This window comes from Urocitellus parryii, chromosome 8 (assembly GCF_045843805.1).
Source record: "Urocitellus parryii isolate mUroPar1 chromosome 8, mUroPar1.hap1, whole genome shotgun sequence".
In the NCBI taxonomy this organism is placed as follows: Eukaryota; Metazoa; Chordata; class Mammalia; order Rodentia; family Sciuridae; genus Urocitellus; species Urocitellus parryii.
This window is the reverse complement of record NC_135538.1, coordinates 123,882,055-123,900,850: the sequence shown is the minus strand read 5'-3', so window position 1 is coordinate 123,900,850 and position 18,796 is coordinate 123,882,055. Positions and strand designations below refer to the sequence as shown.

At 34.3% G+C, this 18,796-nt stretch overlaps 1 protein-coding gene and 1 pseudogene across 1 annotated transcript; both read right to left on the bottom strand.

The window, feature by feature from the left end:
• Window positions 1-4,346: 4,346 nt before the first annotated feature.
• On the bottom strand, window positions 4,347-6,887 carry LOC144256475 (tRNA-splicing endonuclease subunit Sen15 pseudogene; annotated as a pseudogene).
• A 9,171-nt stretch (window positions 6,888-16,058) lies between these two features.
• Window positions 16,059-17,021, bottom strand: LOC144256664 (olfactory receptor 14J1-like). The gene has a single exon (XM_077802036.1). It carries the CDS (start codon window positions 17,019-17,021, stop codon window positions 16,059-16,061), a length of 963 nt encoding a protein of 320 aa, XP_077658162.1.
• Between the last annotated feature and the right edge of the window lie 1,775 nt (window positions 17,022-18,796).

Genomic DNA, 18,796 nt, shown 5'->3' with positions numbered 1-18,796 from the left:
AATGTGATTACAGATTTATACAGATAACAGGTGTAAAGCAATACAATCACAGGAGTCTTTAAAAGAGGGAGGCAGAAGTGTGAGAACAGGAGAGAGATTAGAAGACATTATGTTGTTGGCTTAAAGAAGGAAGATGCCAGGAGTCAACAGAAGTGGGCAGTTTTTACCAGCTGAATGGGTAGGAATTGTGTCCTCAATCCTCCAGAAGGACTATGGATACCTTGATTTTGATTCACTAAGACCTCTTTCAGACTTCTGACCACTAGAAAAATATGGTTACAAATCTGTACTATTTGAAGCCATTTAATTTTGTGATGACTTTTTTTATAGTAGTCATAAGGCACTGAACAATCAGAACTAACATTGATCAGGATCCTCATCAGCTAAGCCAGGTGCTAACTAGTTACATGCCGGTTTGTGGGTAAATCTGCATGGTGTAGAGATGGAGAGCAGAGGTGACGGGGTTGACAAGGAGGCTAGGGCAGTGATTTCAATATATTTATAGTCAAAATGGGTATGCCGGTGAATGTCTACTGGCTATACACTTAAGGACAAATAAATCTAAAGAGTGTAAAGTGGATTCAGGCATGACTCTTAAATTTTTCTTCCCTAACGCTTTGATATTAATCCTTAACAAAGTATCCAAGACAATGATTCTAATACATTTCTTGATTCTTTTCTGTGTGTCCTACAAACTGAAAATTTCATCTACAGGTTGTTTACTTCCCCTCTCCTGTTTCCTCCCTTTCTTCTACTCTGCCTCTCCTATCCCCATTTGAAATTCAGTGAAATAAAGGGGAAAGAGAATCAAGGACTCACTCAAGGTCACACAGAAAGTTATCAGCCAAACTGAGCCCTGGATGTGGGTCAATCCTGTCCGTGATGATGTGTTGTTAATCCTTCACCAAGTGAGCAGCACTTTGTTGTCATCGTATTCTTGAAATGCCATTATTGCTCTGCCTGCCTCTGTGGGGTCTTCCTCTGAATTTTGAATAAAATCCAAGATTCCTTCCATTGCCTTCAGGGCCTGCATGATTGGACCCTGACCCTTTTGACAATCCATCTGTGCACTGATCCCGATGGCTTTCTCTCTGTTCTGCAGATGCCAAGTTCTGCCCAGGCTGCGGTACCATTGGAACACAAATGTATTGTTCATACTGTCTACAGCAGGTCCCTATCCCACACTAGTTTGTGGAATACACTTTCTGGGTTTGCATTGATTTAGTGCATATGTGCACCTTGTTTGAGTTGTCTCTGTAGGATCCGTTAGTGCCAAGCTCATTTATCTTATTCACTGTTGTGGCATGGAGTCTGGCACATAGTAGGCCTTTAATAAATGCTCACTGAAGATGTCTGTGGTCATTCTTCATGGACTCACCCTGAGGCTGTACCATCATCCTCAGGGCACAGAATTGCTAATTCGTCATATACACCACTGAGACAGGCTGTCAATCAGATGCTGGGACTGAATAAAAGAAAGAAAGGTGTTTGGTCAGTTACATAAAATATCACACCCGGCACTTAAAGGAAGTGGAAAGTAGCTTTGTGACCTCTGTGGTAATCAGCTCACACTGTGAAGCAGGAGATTTGAATCTCCTTATCTACTTCTAGATGAGAATATTATGTTTCATTTACAGTTACAGCCTTCTGGACTGAAATATCATATTTTATGAGTAATAGCATCTGTAAGTAAGATAAAAGACATCACAAAAGAAAATGAAAGCATTTAAAATACAACAATTACTGAAATAAAAATCATCTTTATGACAAAAAAAAAAAACAAAAAAAAAAACCTCCAAACCCCAAATAACACAGTCAGTAAATCGGCAAATGAATCAAATAGTCACTTCTCAAAAGAAATATAAATAGCTAAAAATTACATAAAAACTCTTCAATAATTTTAGCAATCAGGGATATGCAAATCAAAACAACATTGAGATTCCATCTCACCCCAATCAATGACAATCATCAAGAATGTGAATAAAAGTAAATGCTGATGAGAATGCAGAGAAAAAGGAACTATTATACACTGTTGATGGTAACATGAAGTAGTACAAACACTATGGAAATCAGTATGGACTTTCCTCAAAAAGCTAACGAAACAAGTACAGAACTACAATATGATCTAGCTATACCACTACTTGGTATTTATCCATAAGAATAAAAGTCAGCATACTTTAGTATTATATATAAATCCATGCTGATAACAGCACAATTCAAAATAGCTAAGTTATAGAACTAGCCTAGGTATCTGTTAACAAATGAATGGATAAAGAAAATATTATATGTATGAACATAATATTATATATATGGAGTCTTATTCAGCCATAAATAAGAACAAAATTAAAACATCTGCAGGAAAATGGATGGAATTAGCTAGCATTATGTTAAATGAAATAAAGCAGACTACAAAAGACAGGTATTTCATGTTCTCTTTCATATGTGGAAGAAAAAGATGATCTGAAAGTGTAGGGAGTCTATGAGAGAAGAGAAAGTGAATCAGGGAAGAAGAAAGGGGGTGGAAAGGGAGGGTAATGGAGGGAAGTAAATGACCAAAATATGTTATATGCATGTACAAATATGCTGCAAGAAACTCATTATTCTGTATTATTAACATGCACTAATACAAATACTAAAAAAATTAAGAGGTCCAATCTCACATTAAGTACTCACACATACATATACACACACAAAAAAAACAAGCAAACACAAAAATCTAAAGGGACATAGGAAACTTCTGAAAGTAATGGATATATCTATTAACTTAATTATGGTGATGATACCATAGGTATTTATATATGTGCAGTTGCATCAAATTGTGCACATGAAATATGTGTGTTTCTTTATATTTTAATTGTACTTCAATAAAACTGTGATCAAATTAAATTCAAGAGAAGACTGTCAAAATATCAGGTTATATATCCCTAATATTTCTGTTTAGTCATGTTTATAGATAACCTCCAGAAAAATCAGATTAACTCACATTTAGAATAAGTATATTAACATGGAAACACACATCCTAGTGACCTGTGTTTGAATTGATCCTGTTATTTTTGTATTCTTTGTAATCATAGTATTTTTCATGTGACAATTAGTCTCACAATTATATCAAATATCTGAGGGGTAAAATTATTTTATTTTTATCCATGGAAAACAGTCAATACAAACATATTTCCTTTATCCACTTTACAAAATAATTTATGACAAAAGAGTTGCTTTTATTTTATTTTTTTACAGATTTTGAGGTTTTTTTATTTTAAAATATTTCATTATAAAAGTAACATAAGTAAAAGCTAAAATATTGAGGAAAGATAAAGTTTTCCATTCATTGCTCTGCCATCCTACTATAACCAGTTAGTAATTTCATCCACTTTGTCAGATTCTAACATGTACTTGGTGTGTTACTTGCAGCCAGGATCACATAATTTTAATGAGTACATAATATACCCTTCATAGATCTGTTTATTGACTATTTACCTTGACCAAGGGATGACAAAGTACAGCCCCACATTTGACTTCTGCTCTAAACTTCAAGTGATTCATAATTTAAGTTACAAAACAATACTGTTTTGAAAGTCTTTGTGCATATTATTTTCATATTTGGACAAGTCAATAGGAGGATATTAACAAAAGAGGAATAACTGGGTCTAATTAACAAAGATATTTTTAATCCTGAAACTGTCCCTCACTCTCTTATAATATTCCAGCTATGATATAATAAGGATGGTGGTGACAGGATGGAAAGGAAGGCCCAACACTCTCGAAAGCACTTCTCTGGCCCCTATTAATGCTGACATATGAATTTACACTCATGACAAGCATATTTTCAATTCTGATTTAAAGTCAAACCAAAAGGAAAATAACAGTAAGTGCAACAGAAAAACAAACCCACTCAAATAAATCTTTTACTTTATACAAAAGATGGAAAAGCAGGCAGAAATAAACTCTCCACATTTCACAATGTACATGAAGTACCAGCTCAAGCTAGCTACAGAGGTCAGAAGGCCCTGGAAGAGCAGAATAAGGGAAGAGGTGGTGGTTTCAACAAGGAGCCAGCAGCAGCAGGTGAGTGTGGGTGATGAAGAGGTACAGCGCTTCCACCCCTCTGAACACATCCTCAATATAAAAGTGAGTAAAACTGTCTCTAAACTGTCTCTTATAATTAAGAGTTCTAGAGCAACAACTCTATGGTTTTAAGCAATACAAATTCTTTTAACTGAAAAAGTTTTATTCTTCAGAAAGAAAACTTATGGTATGAGAAAAGCTAAATTGACTCTGACTATCTCTGAGATAAAAGATAAAGCAGAACCAATCTTTTATGAATAAAGTGCTGAGAAGTACAGATGTCATCTTCTAAGGGTAATATTCTGAGGGTCTGGCAGCATAAACCCTTCAATGACTTTATAATAGACTATTGTAGAATCGGACTCCAGGATGGCCAGAGTGAAAGACATCGGTAAATCCGGATTCCCTCGTAGTTTTTGAAATGCCTTCAAGATGTCCCTTATCCTTTGATAGCTGAGGGAAGCAGAGATGGGTGTAGGCAACACAGTCTGTAACCCTATCTCAGTATCAATCAGGCACATGATCCCACACAAATTACATCATACCAACTTTTACTCTCCATGAGGTCCATTTAAACCAAGAATGCTATATAAACTTGAGTGGCATCTCCAATATTTAATTCCATCATTTCTAAATACCTAGGGTGGGTGCTCATCCAGGCCTATGCCAGAGTCCACTTGTGAGCGCCGCCGCCATCGCGAACACCGCCCAAGTCCAGACCCCACTACAGCCTGGGGTCAGCTCAGAATCACCACTCTCCTCCAAGCCCGCCCACGCGGCCTCCCTTGGTGCACCAAGAGTTGCTTTTAATGTATAATGTTATAGTAGTGCATGGTGACCATAATTTGGTTTTTTAAATAATTCAAACACCACTTTCCAAGACTATTTTGCAAAATAAAACAAGGTGAAGTTTTACATTCTTAATTTAAAAATAGCTTTTTTATTTTTGGATCTTGCCAGGTTCTCCCCTTCATGAATAAATAGTACTAGTTTGCATAAAACTCAACCTAAAATGTTAGTTAATCTTAAAAAAGACATTCCTTCTTCTCTAGGACCAATATGTACATATTTAAAGATAGGCAAAAAGTAGGCAAATTATAATGGGAAACAGTGTATTTTTTTCTCTTCATCTTAGGATAGGTTACTTCTTCTATGCCATGCTGTTATTCTAATTCTATTGTGGGGGAATGCTTCTCTTTGAATCATCTCCTCACTAATAAAATTCCTTAGCACCTTTGAAATATTTTTGAAAAGATCTCTTATACCACTACAAGTGTTGATTCACTGCATTGATTGACACAGAACACTCTGTGTCAAGGTTTTCTCCCAACACTTTCTCTTATCATTCTTCACTTCAAAGCTGCTCCTTCTTTCCCAGTTTGGAGTGGCAGGTGAGGGACAATGTCTGTATTCTAAGTTCCTTATTTTTCTTCTGAACTTTTATTTCTCCCCTATTATAGAAAAATTACTTTGCTCTTTGTGGTCTAAATCTCCTTTACTGAAAAATTATCTACATATTGTTTTTCTCCTCTATTTGTTTTCCAGGCAAGTTCTTAAGTATTGGACAGATACATCTGTGTTTTCTTCCCAGCACCAAATTTGGTTGTCATCAGGGATCTATGTCCAGATGACCCAGTTTTTATACTGGTTTTCATATTGGAATAATCAATACCAGGTGGATATCTCTTCTGCCACATTGGCCTTAGACCTCCATGATTTTACTCATTAATTATTGTCCTTAAATTACTGTTGATCACCAACCTATTATGAGACATTTTGGTGTTATCTGGAACTCAGAAAATACAAATGTGTGTAAGGTCAAGTCTCATTCTTCCACCTTCAAATAATTTATCATACAAGGAGAGAAACAAGCAAGTAGGAGACAATTAACACAGAATGTAGTAAGTACAACCATTGTTCTGAAAAAGACTTCCAAAAACAGTGGAGATTTTGTTCACAGCATGAATGCCACCTATACTTCTACTATGAGACTCTATCCCACTTTCACAGATGTTTGATCTTGGAGTGCACTTATATAATTCTCTGTTTCAAATTCTCCCACTATGTCTCCTCTTTCCAATTTATTTCTTAATGTAACATTCTATCTTTTGATATATAATTATGTGGATTTTTTGTCAAACACAGTCACATAACCATAGCCATTGCCTTCAAAGTTCTCTTATGCTTCTTTCTAATGAAACCCTCCTTCTGCCGAGCTTCTAGTGACAATGGATCATTTTTTTTTCCCTTCAGTTTTCCTTTTCTAGAAAGTGTATTTAGGTAGAATCATATAATATGTAGCCTTTTTCTTTAATTTCTTTGGCTTCAAAGAAGGTCTATCTTGGTGCTGGGGATGTGGCTCAAGCAGTAGCATGCTCGATTGGCATACTCTCAGCACTGGGTTCGATCCTCAGCACTACAAACAAATAAAGATGTTGTGTCTGCCGAAAACTAAAAAATAAAATAAGTATTAAAAACTCTCTCTCTCTCTCTCTTTTTCTTTAAAAATAAAAAAAGGTCTCTCAAAGGTATTCTTCCATATATTTGTTGGACATTTGTACTTCTTCTTTTGAGAAATGTATGTTTAGTTTATTTGTTCATTTATTGCTTAGATTGTAATTGTGGTGCTAATTTTGTTTAGTTTCTTTTATATTCTGAATAATAATCCCCTGTTGCAAGAACATTTGGCAAAAATGTTTCTCCCATTTTTAAGGTTCATTCTTCATGCTCTTAATTATTGCCTTTGCTGTATAGAAGCTTTTTAATTTGATGTTATCACACTTAGTGATTTTTCGTTTTATTTCTTGAGCTTTAGGAGTCATATCGCCAAGTTGATGCCTGCACCAATAAGTTGGATTGTTGACCCTGTGTTTTCTTCTAGTAGTTACATAATTTCTCATCTAAGTCCTCTGTCTTTGACCTATTTTGAGCTGATTTTTGTGCAAGATGAGAGATAGGAATCTAGTTTCATTCTTCTACATATGGATCTCCAGTTTTCCCAGTTCCATTGTTAGAAAGGCTGTCTTTTCTTCAACATATGTCTTTGTCAGCTTTTCAAGGATCAGATGACTCCATCTATGTGGATTTGTCTCTGTCTGCATCATCAATTCTATTCCATTGGTCTTCATGTCTAATCATCCTACTATAGTTCTGTAGTATAATTTGAGATAAGATATTGTGATGCCTCCAGCATTACTTGTATTGCTCAGAATTTCTTTGGTTATTATGGGGTTTTTATTGTTCCATAAGAATTTTAGGACTGTTTTTTCCTAGTTTTGTGAGAATGTCATTTGCATGTTGATGGGGATCACATTGAATATATTGATTGCTTTTGGAAATATTAGCCATTTTAACAATATTAATTCTGCCTACTCAAGAACATGTGGGGCCTTCCAACTTTGTAAAGTCTATTTTCTTTCTTGACTGTTGTATAGTTTTAATTGTAGAGATTTTTCAATTTATTGGTTACATTTATTCTTAGGCATTTTATGTTTGGGGAGATTAGAAAACATTATCAACAACCATAGCAATTAGGAAAAAGCAAATCAAATCTACACTAAGATTTTATCTCACTCCAGTTAGAATGAAAATCATCAGGAAAAAATAACAGTAAGTGCTCTCAAGGATGTGGGGGCCAAGGTACATTTATACATTGTTAGTCAGACTAAAAATTAATATAACCACTTTGAAAATCAGTATGGAGATTCTTCAAAAGTGTGGAATGAAACCACCATATATCCCACCTATTCCACTCCTTGGTGTTTGTCCAAAATAGCTAAAATTAGCATGCTTTATTGATACATAGATACCAATGTTTATAGCAGCCAAGATGTGAAACCAGCCAACCCATCCATGTATCCACAGAAGAATGAATAAAGAAAATGTAGCATATAAACACAAAGGAGTTTAACTCAATTATAAAGAAGAATAAAATAATGTTATTTGGGTAGAACAGGAAAATATAATGCTAAGTGAGAGTGATGGGACAAATGTTTTCTCTCGTATGTGTGCCTATGTGCATGAGAGAGATTAGAATGAAAAAGAGATCTCATTGAAATAAAAGGGAGACCAATAGGGTAGAGGAAGGGAATTGAGAAGGAGGGCGAAGGGGCAACAGGATAAGGTACTGGGAAATAAAATTGACCAAACTATACTCTGTTGTATCTCCTTGTATGACCATACCTCAAAACTCCAACTTTTATATATAATTATAATATACTGATTAAAAAATAATGCTAGAAGAGGATCCAATAAAGTACGGGAGAGAAATTAGGTATAGGGTGAAGGAGAGGGGAACAGGAAGTACTGGGAAATGAGTTTGATCAGATTTTGTCATGTGCATGTAGAAATATGTCACAATGAATTTCAGTATTATGTATAATAATAATCTTCAAAGTGTTTGTGCATGTTTTTAATTCTTAAAATAACTTGGCAAATATTTTATGTGTAAGAAAACAGGAAACTAGAAAAACTAATTTAAAGAGCTAGTAAAGAATTAGGAAATTTGAACAAAAAGCTAGAGTGGATCTTATTATTATTGTTATTTTTATAGTTTATTATTTTGGGAGAAGGAAGGATAAACAACTTGAAACCTAGGGATAGCCAACATTTAAGTTAACTTTTATTCTTTCTAATTAATTCTCATGACTTATTTAATACTGAATACATTCATCTATTTGGACTGATTTTTATTTTTCATTTTAATATTAATAGTAAAATACACTTAAAATAATGTACATTGTTAATTTTATCTTTTCTAAATGTATAATTTTTTTTTCCCTGTAAATGAACTCACAAATCAGGAAATCTTGAGTACAGAAAAACTAGCAATGAGTTTTGGCCTTTTCCATGGCAAAGAGTTGGAAAGAATTTTCTGTCCTCATGTGTTTAACTCAGTGGATCTAAGAAACTTAAATCAAAGAACAAATCCTGGGAAGAAAGTGGTTGGTTTCTAGTTGGGATGTATATGGGCGATGGGAACAGCAATGAGTGACATTTTATGGAAAATAGTCCAAGTAGTATATCTGAGGTCCCTCTTGATTGGGGCTAAGCTTTTAGTTATGCTTTAAAAATACTTTTAAAAAATAAATTTGCCTGTTTATTGTCTGTTCCCCAACTGTAAGACAGAACAAGGGATGTCAAGCTCTGGTAAGATTAGTGGAATGAAATCAGGGAATACCTACACTTGTGTGTTGATGTTGGTATCAGCAGTAGCCTGGTGCAGTAGCCCTGGATTTTTGTTTTTACTTTTCTTTCACAAATGCTATGGTATAGGTAATAGAAATTAAGGAAGGAACCTCTAAAAAGAAAAAAGAGCAATGGACCTTTGGAGGTACTGAACCAGTTTAGTGTAACTACTCTATCCCAGGCAGATTGATGATTTAGGCAGATTGAAGAAGATACACCAGGCTGTAGGAAGATATGAAATATCTTTATTGATGGATAGGAGAGCATAAAGTCCTGTTCATCTTATGTACAGGATTGTAACAAAGTCTGCAGCATGCAGACTTCATGGGTTATATAAGACTACATAGGGACTGTTGCTTCTGACTTCCATAAGACAGTGCTCCCTAGACATCTGGGTAAGGGAGCCTGATAAACTCCAATTTCTTTATAGCCAATGTTTCTTGAATCCAGAGTTCCCAGGGTCAGCATTACCTGGTAAGAGGAATTAAATGGAATGTGATTAGGTTCAAGTTTTAGCAGCAGCAATTCTCTTCTCTGCATTGTGTAATCCCTATCACTCCCTAAAATCAGCAAGAGGCAGAAAAGAGGGGTACTTTTGGTCCCTGTTTTAAATATCTGAGTAGTCAAAATAACTAATCCTTCCAGAGTAGTATGAATTTACTTAAAGCAATGATATATTTGATAAATGAAGCCATTAATAAAAAGAAAATAAGTTGACTTGATTATAAAAGTTGAGGCAGAATCAATGCACTAGAAAATGAAAATGACTTAAAATAAGCTTGATACATATATACCCAGTGGGTGAGATAATGTGAAATAAGGAAAACATTTATAACTAATAACAATAGACGAAGGCAATCAAGAGAAAAATCTACTCATCTGGAATATATGTTCACTCTCAGAAAATGTTTAAAAACAAATGAAGAAGTGGAAAATGTGAAGACCAACACTAAGAGATATGTTGTGAGAAGAAACAATGATAGTATATAATAATAGAAAAATCTAGAAAGAAGACAAAACAGTAGACAGTATTCAAAGAAACAATTGAGAATTCACAGAATAAATGTAGTGCAAGATATGTTCCCTGAGAAGACTATAACCTGAAATTTAGATTGAAGGATGTTTACTAGAGCATGACTGATGTACTGTAGAAGTGAGGATCAGAAAGCAGGACTGGGAGGGAATGAGCCGCAGTCCGCTCAGTATCAGTCTCAGGGAGTTCTGGAGCTATATGGGTAATTCGGCATTGTCTTCAGTTATTCTGCCTGTGGTTAGACCTTTATAGTGGCATTGGTTGGCACTGGGTGAAGGCACCCATGAGATGAGTATGGTCATAAGTGAGACAGCTTTCTGGAGCTGAGGTAATCCCCAATGCAGACTGGAAGCTGAGGACTTTTTATCAACAGCATTTCCAAATTCCTTCATAAAATGCTCTTGGAATGGATTCATGGACCCAGTGGTCTCACAGCAAACAGAACCAATCCAGATTCCCATTCCAAAAGAGAGAGCTTACTTGTGTGTTAATTACGTAGCACACTGGCTTTCAAATTAGCTTTCAATAAACCTTTGTAACTTCCAATTTTATTAAACAAAATGTATTTTCATTAGTAATGGAGACACAATTTCATTTTCTGTTTTGTTATTATTTGTTCCTATAACCATCTGTCAGATGAGGAGGTGAGGAAAGCTCACACAGTAATTTTATTTTAACAGGGAAATTTTAACATAAAGAATTATAAAACAATCATGATAAACTAGAATACTGACAGATTGGATAGAAGTAAGTTAAGAACTCTAAGGAATATAGGGATAACCAAAATAAGAAAAAACCACAAATAACAGGGAATAGAGTACTCAAGAATACGCATTCCCTCCTGAAGCTGAGATAGAGCACTCAAGGTGTTGTGACCACTGCTGAATCCGACTGTCTGATAAAGTATCCCCAGGAGGCAGATTTTGCGATGAAGATTAGGATGCAGAATACTTATTAAGGAATACCTTCTGGGTAAAATTTGTATAGGCAAGGGAAGTAAATAGTAGGACTGGGCAGAGAAAAAATTTGCGTTGTGATGCATTACTGATGACTGCTAAATGGATTTTTGAGGCTAGAACTGTCCAAATTTGGGCTGAGATGGCAGGCTGTTTTAGTTCTGCAAGCAGTCATTGGATGAAGGTAGCTCCAAGAAGAAGTTGGCCTTGAGCCAGGAAACTCTGTAGTCAAGACAAATCCCTGAAGTGCCAATGTTTCTCATTATTGTGATCTGGCCATTGCACACCCATAACTTTGTGATTTCTTTCTTACATGTGTATTCAGGAGCTTTCACAATAGAATTTTGCACAATTGCTATGAATCTGAAAGAATATAAATGTCACTCAACCACCTATTTGATACAGCTATTTCTTGTATTTGTTTATTGGAATACTATACAATAATGAAAATAAATAAATGATAGCTAATGATAGGAAGCTAATTAAAGTGTACAAACAATATTGAGCTAAAGATACATAATAGAATAGAAAGCACACAGTATGTTTTCTTTTATATAAATTTCAAAATCAAATAATAATTATATATTTAAGGGATATACATTAGTAGCTTAATACATTCAGGAAGAGCAAGGGATAGAAAAACTAAAAGGTCAGATTAGTGATGATGTTTTAAGAAGAGATTAGGAGGACTGAGATTAGAAATAGACATTCAGAGGATTCCGGGAAGGGCTAGGCTTTAATTCATCCTCTTCTTTATTTTTTTGTTTTTTGAGGAAAAAAATATCTTAGACTCAATTCCATTTTATTAATCATATGTTTCTATAATCTCTTAACACTCAAGCAGTTTTTACAGTTAAATTTCACATTGAAGATAAACACTATTTGGCTTAGGAACAGAAAGCTGAGTCACTTGTATCCTTCATATCAGATACTATATTTTCAACAGTTTCTAGTAGGCTCTACTTCTTGACCGGAATGTTGGTGAATTGCCTTGGTCCATAGTTTTATTATGAACAATTATATGTCCCTAAATTGAATAACCTAGAAAAAAATGAATAAATTCCTTGACCCATTCAACTTATAACATTAAATAATGAAGAAACAGGCAAGGTAAATATAGCAATAAGCACTTAGGGGATAGAATCAGTGTTAAAAAGCCTCCCACCAAGGAAAAGCCCAGGATCTGATGGCTTCACTGCTGAGTTCTGTAAAACATTTTAAAATATTAATTCTTTTCTAACTTATCTAAAAAACTGAACAGAAAGGAACACCTTCAAACTCATTTTAGAAGGACAGGATTAGCATGATACAGAGCCAGATGAAGGAGGAGGAAGAGAAGAAGGAAGAGGAGGAGAAGGATGAGGAGGAGGAGAAGGAGAAGGAGGGCAGGGGGAAGAGCAAGGGGAGAAGAGCGAGGGGGAAGAGGGGGAAACAAGAAGACAAAAACAACTGTGTAGGCCCATTTCCCAGATGAACATAGACACAAAAATCTTCTACAAAATAATAGAAAACTAAAGTTAACAGCACATTAAAGATCATTCAAGCCCCACGTGGTAGTGAATGCTGGTAATCCCAGAGACTTGGGAGACTGAGGCTGGAGGATCAAAAGTTCCAGGCCAGCCTCAGTGACTTAGAGAGGCCTCAAAATAAATTTAAAAAAAAAAAGGAGAGCTGGTAATGCATCTGAGTGGTAAAGCACCCCTGAGTTCAATCTCCAGTATAAAAAAATCATTCACCAACCTCTATTCAATATAGTTCTGGAAATCCTAACCAGAGCAATTAGGCAAAAGAAGGAAACAAGAGACATCCATATATGAAATGCAGTTAAATTGACTCTGTTTCATAAGTTGAATTGATTGTGTCCAATAGAAGTAACATTTCTTTTTATATGAGAATAAAATATTTTATTTAATGCTATAGCTACAGCTGCCTAACAAAACAAATATTTGTTAAATGAATAAATTAACAAATGAATGAAGGAATGTGGAGTTCTCAGTTCTCTCAAAACCCAATTATGTTATTTTTTCATCTTAACCAATTAGGGGAAGGGACTTTTAATATAATAATACAACAAAACTGTTCATGTGATGTTGCCAAAGAACAATGGAGCTCTGTGGCAGAACACAAGTAAACCTGGTAGTAAAATGTATATTCTTACCTAAGAAACTGAAAACAGAGAAGAAAATGTGGGGAAAAATTGCTTCTTCCTTTCCTTAACTATAATATAAGAAAGGTAAGACTGAGCTAATTGAAATGTAACATGTAAAAAGTGAATTTAAGACATTTTATTTGGGACTCCAGTTGTTCTCACCTCCTGCTTGGCCATAAATGGCAACCCCAAATCCTCAAATTATAAGGTTATACAATTCAATCCTACCTTTTTGGCCTCTTCTTTCTATCTCCATCAAATTTTTTAAAAAAAGTAACAGGGCTGGGGTTGTGGCTCAGTGGTAGAGTGTTTGACTGACATGTATGAGGCCCTGGGTTCCGTTCTCAGCATCGCTTGTTGTGCCTATCTACAATTAAAAGTTCTTGAGAAACAAAAAAGTATATTTATAATTATAAGACCTTATTTCCTTTCCCTATTTTTAATTTAAAAAATGAGCTTATTGCAGAAATTTGGGTAAATCCCAAGCCTCTTGGAAGGGTAGATGATTAAGCTTGTGAGCCCAGATCTATGTTTTGAGGTCTGGATTTTCTCCTGCTGATGCTGAGACTGGATTCCAGGCCCTATTGTGATTGCTCCCCAAAGCTGAATAACTTGGCCACTAACTTGGGTAGAAAAGGATGCCACAAAATGCAAGCTTGCTCAGACTGCTCTTGTGTAAGGTGAACTTTCAAGTTGGAGCATCTAGTGCTACAACCAGGTTCATTGCTTGCATTCTAGGTGTAAGGGAGCCTGAGGAAGTGGGCTTTTGTATTCTCACTTGGGAGGTAGCAGTAGCAATGAAGAAATCCTCATAGTTCAAAGACCCTTGGTAGTTGCATTGTATGCTTATCTTGAATAGAAAGTGAGTCAGTCAGGTTTTGGAAATCACACAAATTAGAGAATGTTTTATTTTCATAAAGAGAATTAGCAGAAATTTTATTTAGAGAAAACAACAAAACTTTTGGTATTTATTGGAAACAAAAAACAAGTTTCACAGAGCACAATATTTTCCAAGTTAATTTGTATATTTTGAATGACTATTGGTCTCAAGACAGACAATAATTACTGAAATGAATGAAGACATTAAAAAATGTATCTACGAAAGTAATAGAAGACAAGAAAAATGTAAAGAGTAGCTCTTCTACTCAAATCATGCATTAAAATCAATACACTATTATTTAATTTACTGTATATATATATATATATATATATATATATATATATATATATAAAATAAAGAGAATTGAAAAAAATGGAATGGAAATTGAAACATATACGTATTTTATAATTCAGTGGGCTTATTAAAATAATAGGTCAGAGAAAGAAAATTTCAGAAAATTATGTTAAAATATTTCACTGGGGTGAATCTTAAAAAGAAACAAATATAATTCACATGTTATTGTTGTATGTTTGAATGGCCTGAGAACAGAGGAGGTAAAATATCTAATTATGCATCATTTATGATTATGTCTTGATTACCTGGACTGGTTAAGCTTTGTTTCCACAACATTAAAAGCTCATATTCAGCTTACTTGATATAAGGTTTGCATTTATAAAATGGCCTGAGAATTTGAAAGAAAAAGGACCTGAGAAAATGATTTTTCCATCATAAAACAGAATTGTAATACTTATAAAACTTTTCATAAAATAGGAAATGTGTAAAGCCAAAATGAATAATATGGAAAATAAGTATTGTGAATATATTTAATTTCTTGAGATATCACACATTTGAAAATAATTTCAAAAGGTAAAATATTGTTATTATTTTTAAAAGACCCCACAATTTAAATGCTGTATCTGTATTTTTGTGTTGCAGGCACCTGATATGACTTCAAACAGCTAATAGTTCTCTCTGAATATTTTTTGCATGAATTAAAAAAATCATGTAAGACATAGAGTAGAAATGACTTGGCCATATATTGCTAATTATAACATAAAATAATATTTTAGAAAGAAATATGGTCTCAATAACACTGAACAATTTGTACACTTTGACTCCACAACCAATACTTTGAAATTATGAAAACTTCAATTTTCAGCATTACCTATAAGAGATAAAAATTGAAAATAACTAGTATATGTGAAAAAGATAAATGATTATTTGTATTTTCAGATGAGTTTAATTGATTATGTTGCATTAAAGAAAATTAGCATAGTAAAACTATGTGGTTAAACATAGTAATGGCCTATAAATTTAAACCAATATGCAAAATTGGTATATATTAAGATAAAAATTAAGGTGAATATTTAAACTTAAATAGATTAAAATGAAAATAGTTGACTTGTTTGGTGGGTGAAACTGTGGGTAAATATTATCACTTTTTATTTTTATTGTTGTAATACCATTTATACAAAAGTGTTTAAAACATGCTATGATTGTTAGTGTGTCTGTGTAAGTATGTGTTTGTGTGTATATGTACTGGGATTAAAAAAAGAAGTAGTGGACCTATATTACAAGGTCATATGTGTTTACAATTTTTCTTAATTAAAAAAAAACAAAAAATTATTTCAATGAATACAATGTTCAATAAATTAGGAAAAAAGTTTCTTCAATGATGATTATTATTTTACATAGTTTATCTATAGAAAGTAATGCAATTTCTTCATTAACTTTACAAATTGATGGATCCAATTGCCAAAAAAATTCCTTGCATATAATGAAGAACCACTAACAACAGGACAAAAGTGTTTTTTTCCCAGAGAATTTTCTGTCCAAAAGTAAGTTTCTTAGCGCACCCTTCATGGCCTCATTCCTCAGACTATAGATAATAGGGTTGAGTGTTGGGGGTATCACTGTGTAAAAGATAGATACCATAAGGTCAAATGCAGATGGAGAATCTGAAGTTGGTTTTAGATATGCACAGATGCCTGTAGAGAGAAAAAATGAGACAACAAAGAGGTGGGGCAGGCAGGTGGAGAATACCTTAGAGCGGCCTTCAGCAGAGGGTATTCTTAGAACTGTGGAGAATATGTGAACATAGGAGAATGCAATGGAGACAAAGCAGGCTAAAGCTACCACAGACATAAAAGCAGCTACTCCAATTACTCCTAGGTAATCATTGGAACAGGAGAGCTTCAGTAATTGGGGGACATCACAGAAAAATTGATGTATTATTTTCACCCTACAGAATGTGATAGAAAATGTGGCTGCTGTGTATAAGATTCCTGAGATGCCTCCACTCACCCACACAGCTATCACAGCCCACCTACAATTTCTGGGATCCATGATGACCTCATAGTGCAGTGGGAAGCAAATGGCTGTATAACGGTCATAAGACATGACTGTAAGAATAGCTACCTCAGTCCAGGCCAAAGATGTGAAGAAGAAAACCTGCAGTATGCACTGGCCATATGAAACATAGTTATCATCCATCAGTGAATTGTCAATGGCCTGGGGGACTGTGACAGAAATGAAGGAGAGGTCAAGAAGGGAAAGTTGCTTCAAGAAGTAATACATTGGAGATTGGAGGTGCTGGTCCAGTGTTGTTATGGTGATAATGATGAAGTTTCCTGTCAAAGCCACTAGGTACAACACCAAGAAGAGCAAAGCATACAAGATCTGCAGTTTTCGATCATCAGAAAACCCCAAGAGTAGGAATCCATTCCTCGTGGTTATGTTTGTCATAATCATTTGGAAAATGCAAATCTGGTAGCAGCTGGAAAATAAAAGAATATGGGAAATATAATAGAAAGACACTAAAATAATTATTAATCTGTTCATCATTGTTTATTTCAATCATTTAAGGACCTGTTGTTTATCAGCTGTGTCCTAGATGCTGGGAAATTAAAGGTGATAACACATGTTTCTTAAGTAAATAGAGCTTACAGTTTACCCTAGTAAACTAGTAGTTAGAATACAAAACAGGTCCTATCAAGAAAAAGTCATTGTGTTTGCCCCAGGGATAAATGCTATTCCATTGTCACAGGTGAAAGCTTTTGCTTTGTTTTTCACCAAAAGAAACACAATAATGAGCTCTTAAGAGTTTTTGAATAGTGGATGAGTTATATTTGAGTACACTGGCTCATTTTAGTAGATGAAATGGCCCTTTTTAGAAGAAATTTTGGAAATTCAAACATGGGCTTTTTTGTAAACCGGTGATCCCTGTTTTCGTTCTAGCAAACAATATGGTCATTACAATGAGAAGCCAAGAGCCAAAATGGACAGTGTTATTGCTCTTCCAATTAACATTGTATCTAATGGACATGTTGAAATCAAGAGCAAAAATACTTTTACACAGTAAATACTTAAATACCACTCACAGATTGTCTAATTTAATTACATGAGATATTTTCTGATTCTAACAAATTCTATTTATATCTTCATTTTATTGAATTTGTTGAAGCTATCAAATAGTTATTGATCACTTACTACAAGCAAAGACACTTGTAAAGGAAAAAGACTGAATGCCCTGAGGTGGTTTTTAAACATGGAAGGAAAAATACTCTAATACACAACTTCAGAAAGAGATTTGTGGAATAAAGCAGTCTTCATTTCAGAGAAGGGATAAACCAAGTTTGGGTTCATGACCCGGGCTTTTGATCTTTATGAGATGGAACTATCCAAGCATACATTCTCCCCTTAACAAAATGCACATTGGTATGTGAGGATTAATGAGACATTAGTAATGATTCTCTTATATTCCTGCACATTTTTCCTTTCATATCTTAGTTCTATGCAACAACTGAAGAAATTGCTATATTGGCTTTTTTGGACTTTATTCTAAACCACATGAAATCTCACTGAGTGTGTGTGGTGAGCACTCCCTCCCCATTCCTTATCAGTCTTTTATTAAACCATCTAACGCCAATCTATCCTGCTCACCACCCAGACTTCTGCTGCCTCTGTTTCATGAAACTTCTCTTTCCAAAAAAATGCATCTAAGGATCATATTTCTATTTCCTGCTGCTTTTAGACTATAATAAAAATGGCTGTAAAATTAACTAAATATTTTAATCTTGTTTTAGTTGTCACAGTTGAAAGCCTCTTTTCTCTTACTCTGTGAACATGAATTCCAAATTTAATTTAATCTACCTATAGTGTCCTCAAACTTATTGATTTCTGTTAACATTTCATACCACATAATAGCAGAGAAAATTATGAGTGAAGCTATACTTCTAACAGAATTTCTCTAGTCCAAGTTCTGTTTTATTGTTCCATTTTGCCCTGTACTGATAAAATTATAAACAGCATGATTAACCATACTTAATTTTGATTAATTTAATATTTTAATCTGCCAAAAACACATATGTGGTTATCAACAGACTGGGAAGCAAAAAAATAATAACAATCTTGAGCATTCATTTTAATAAGACAGACACCATACTAGAGTACATCATAAAAATATATATCATTTAATTCACACAGGTATTTTTATCTTTTTGGAGATGAACATCTTAATCTTCATT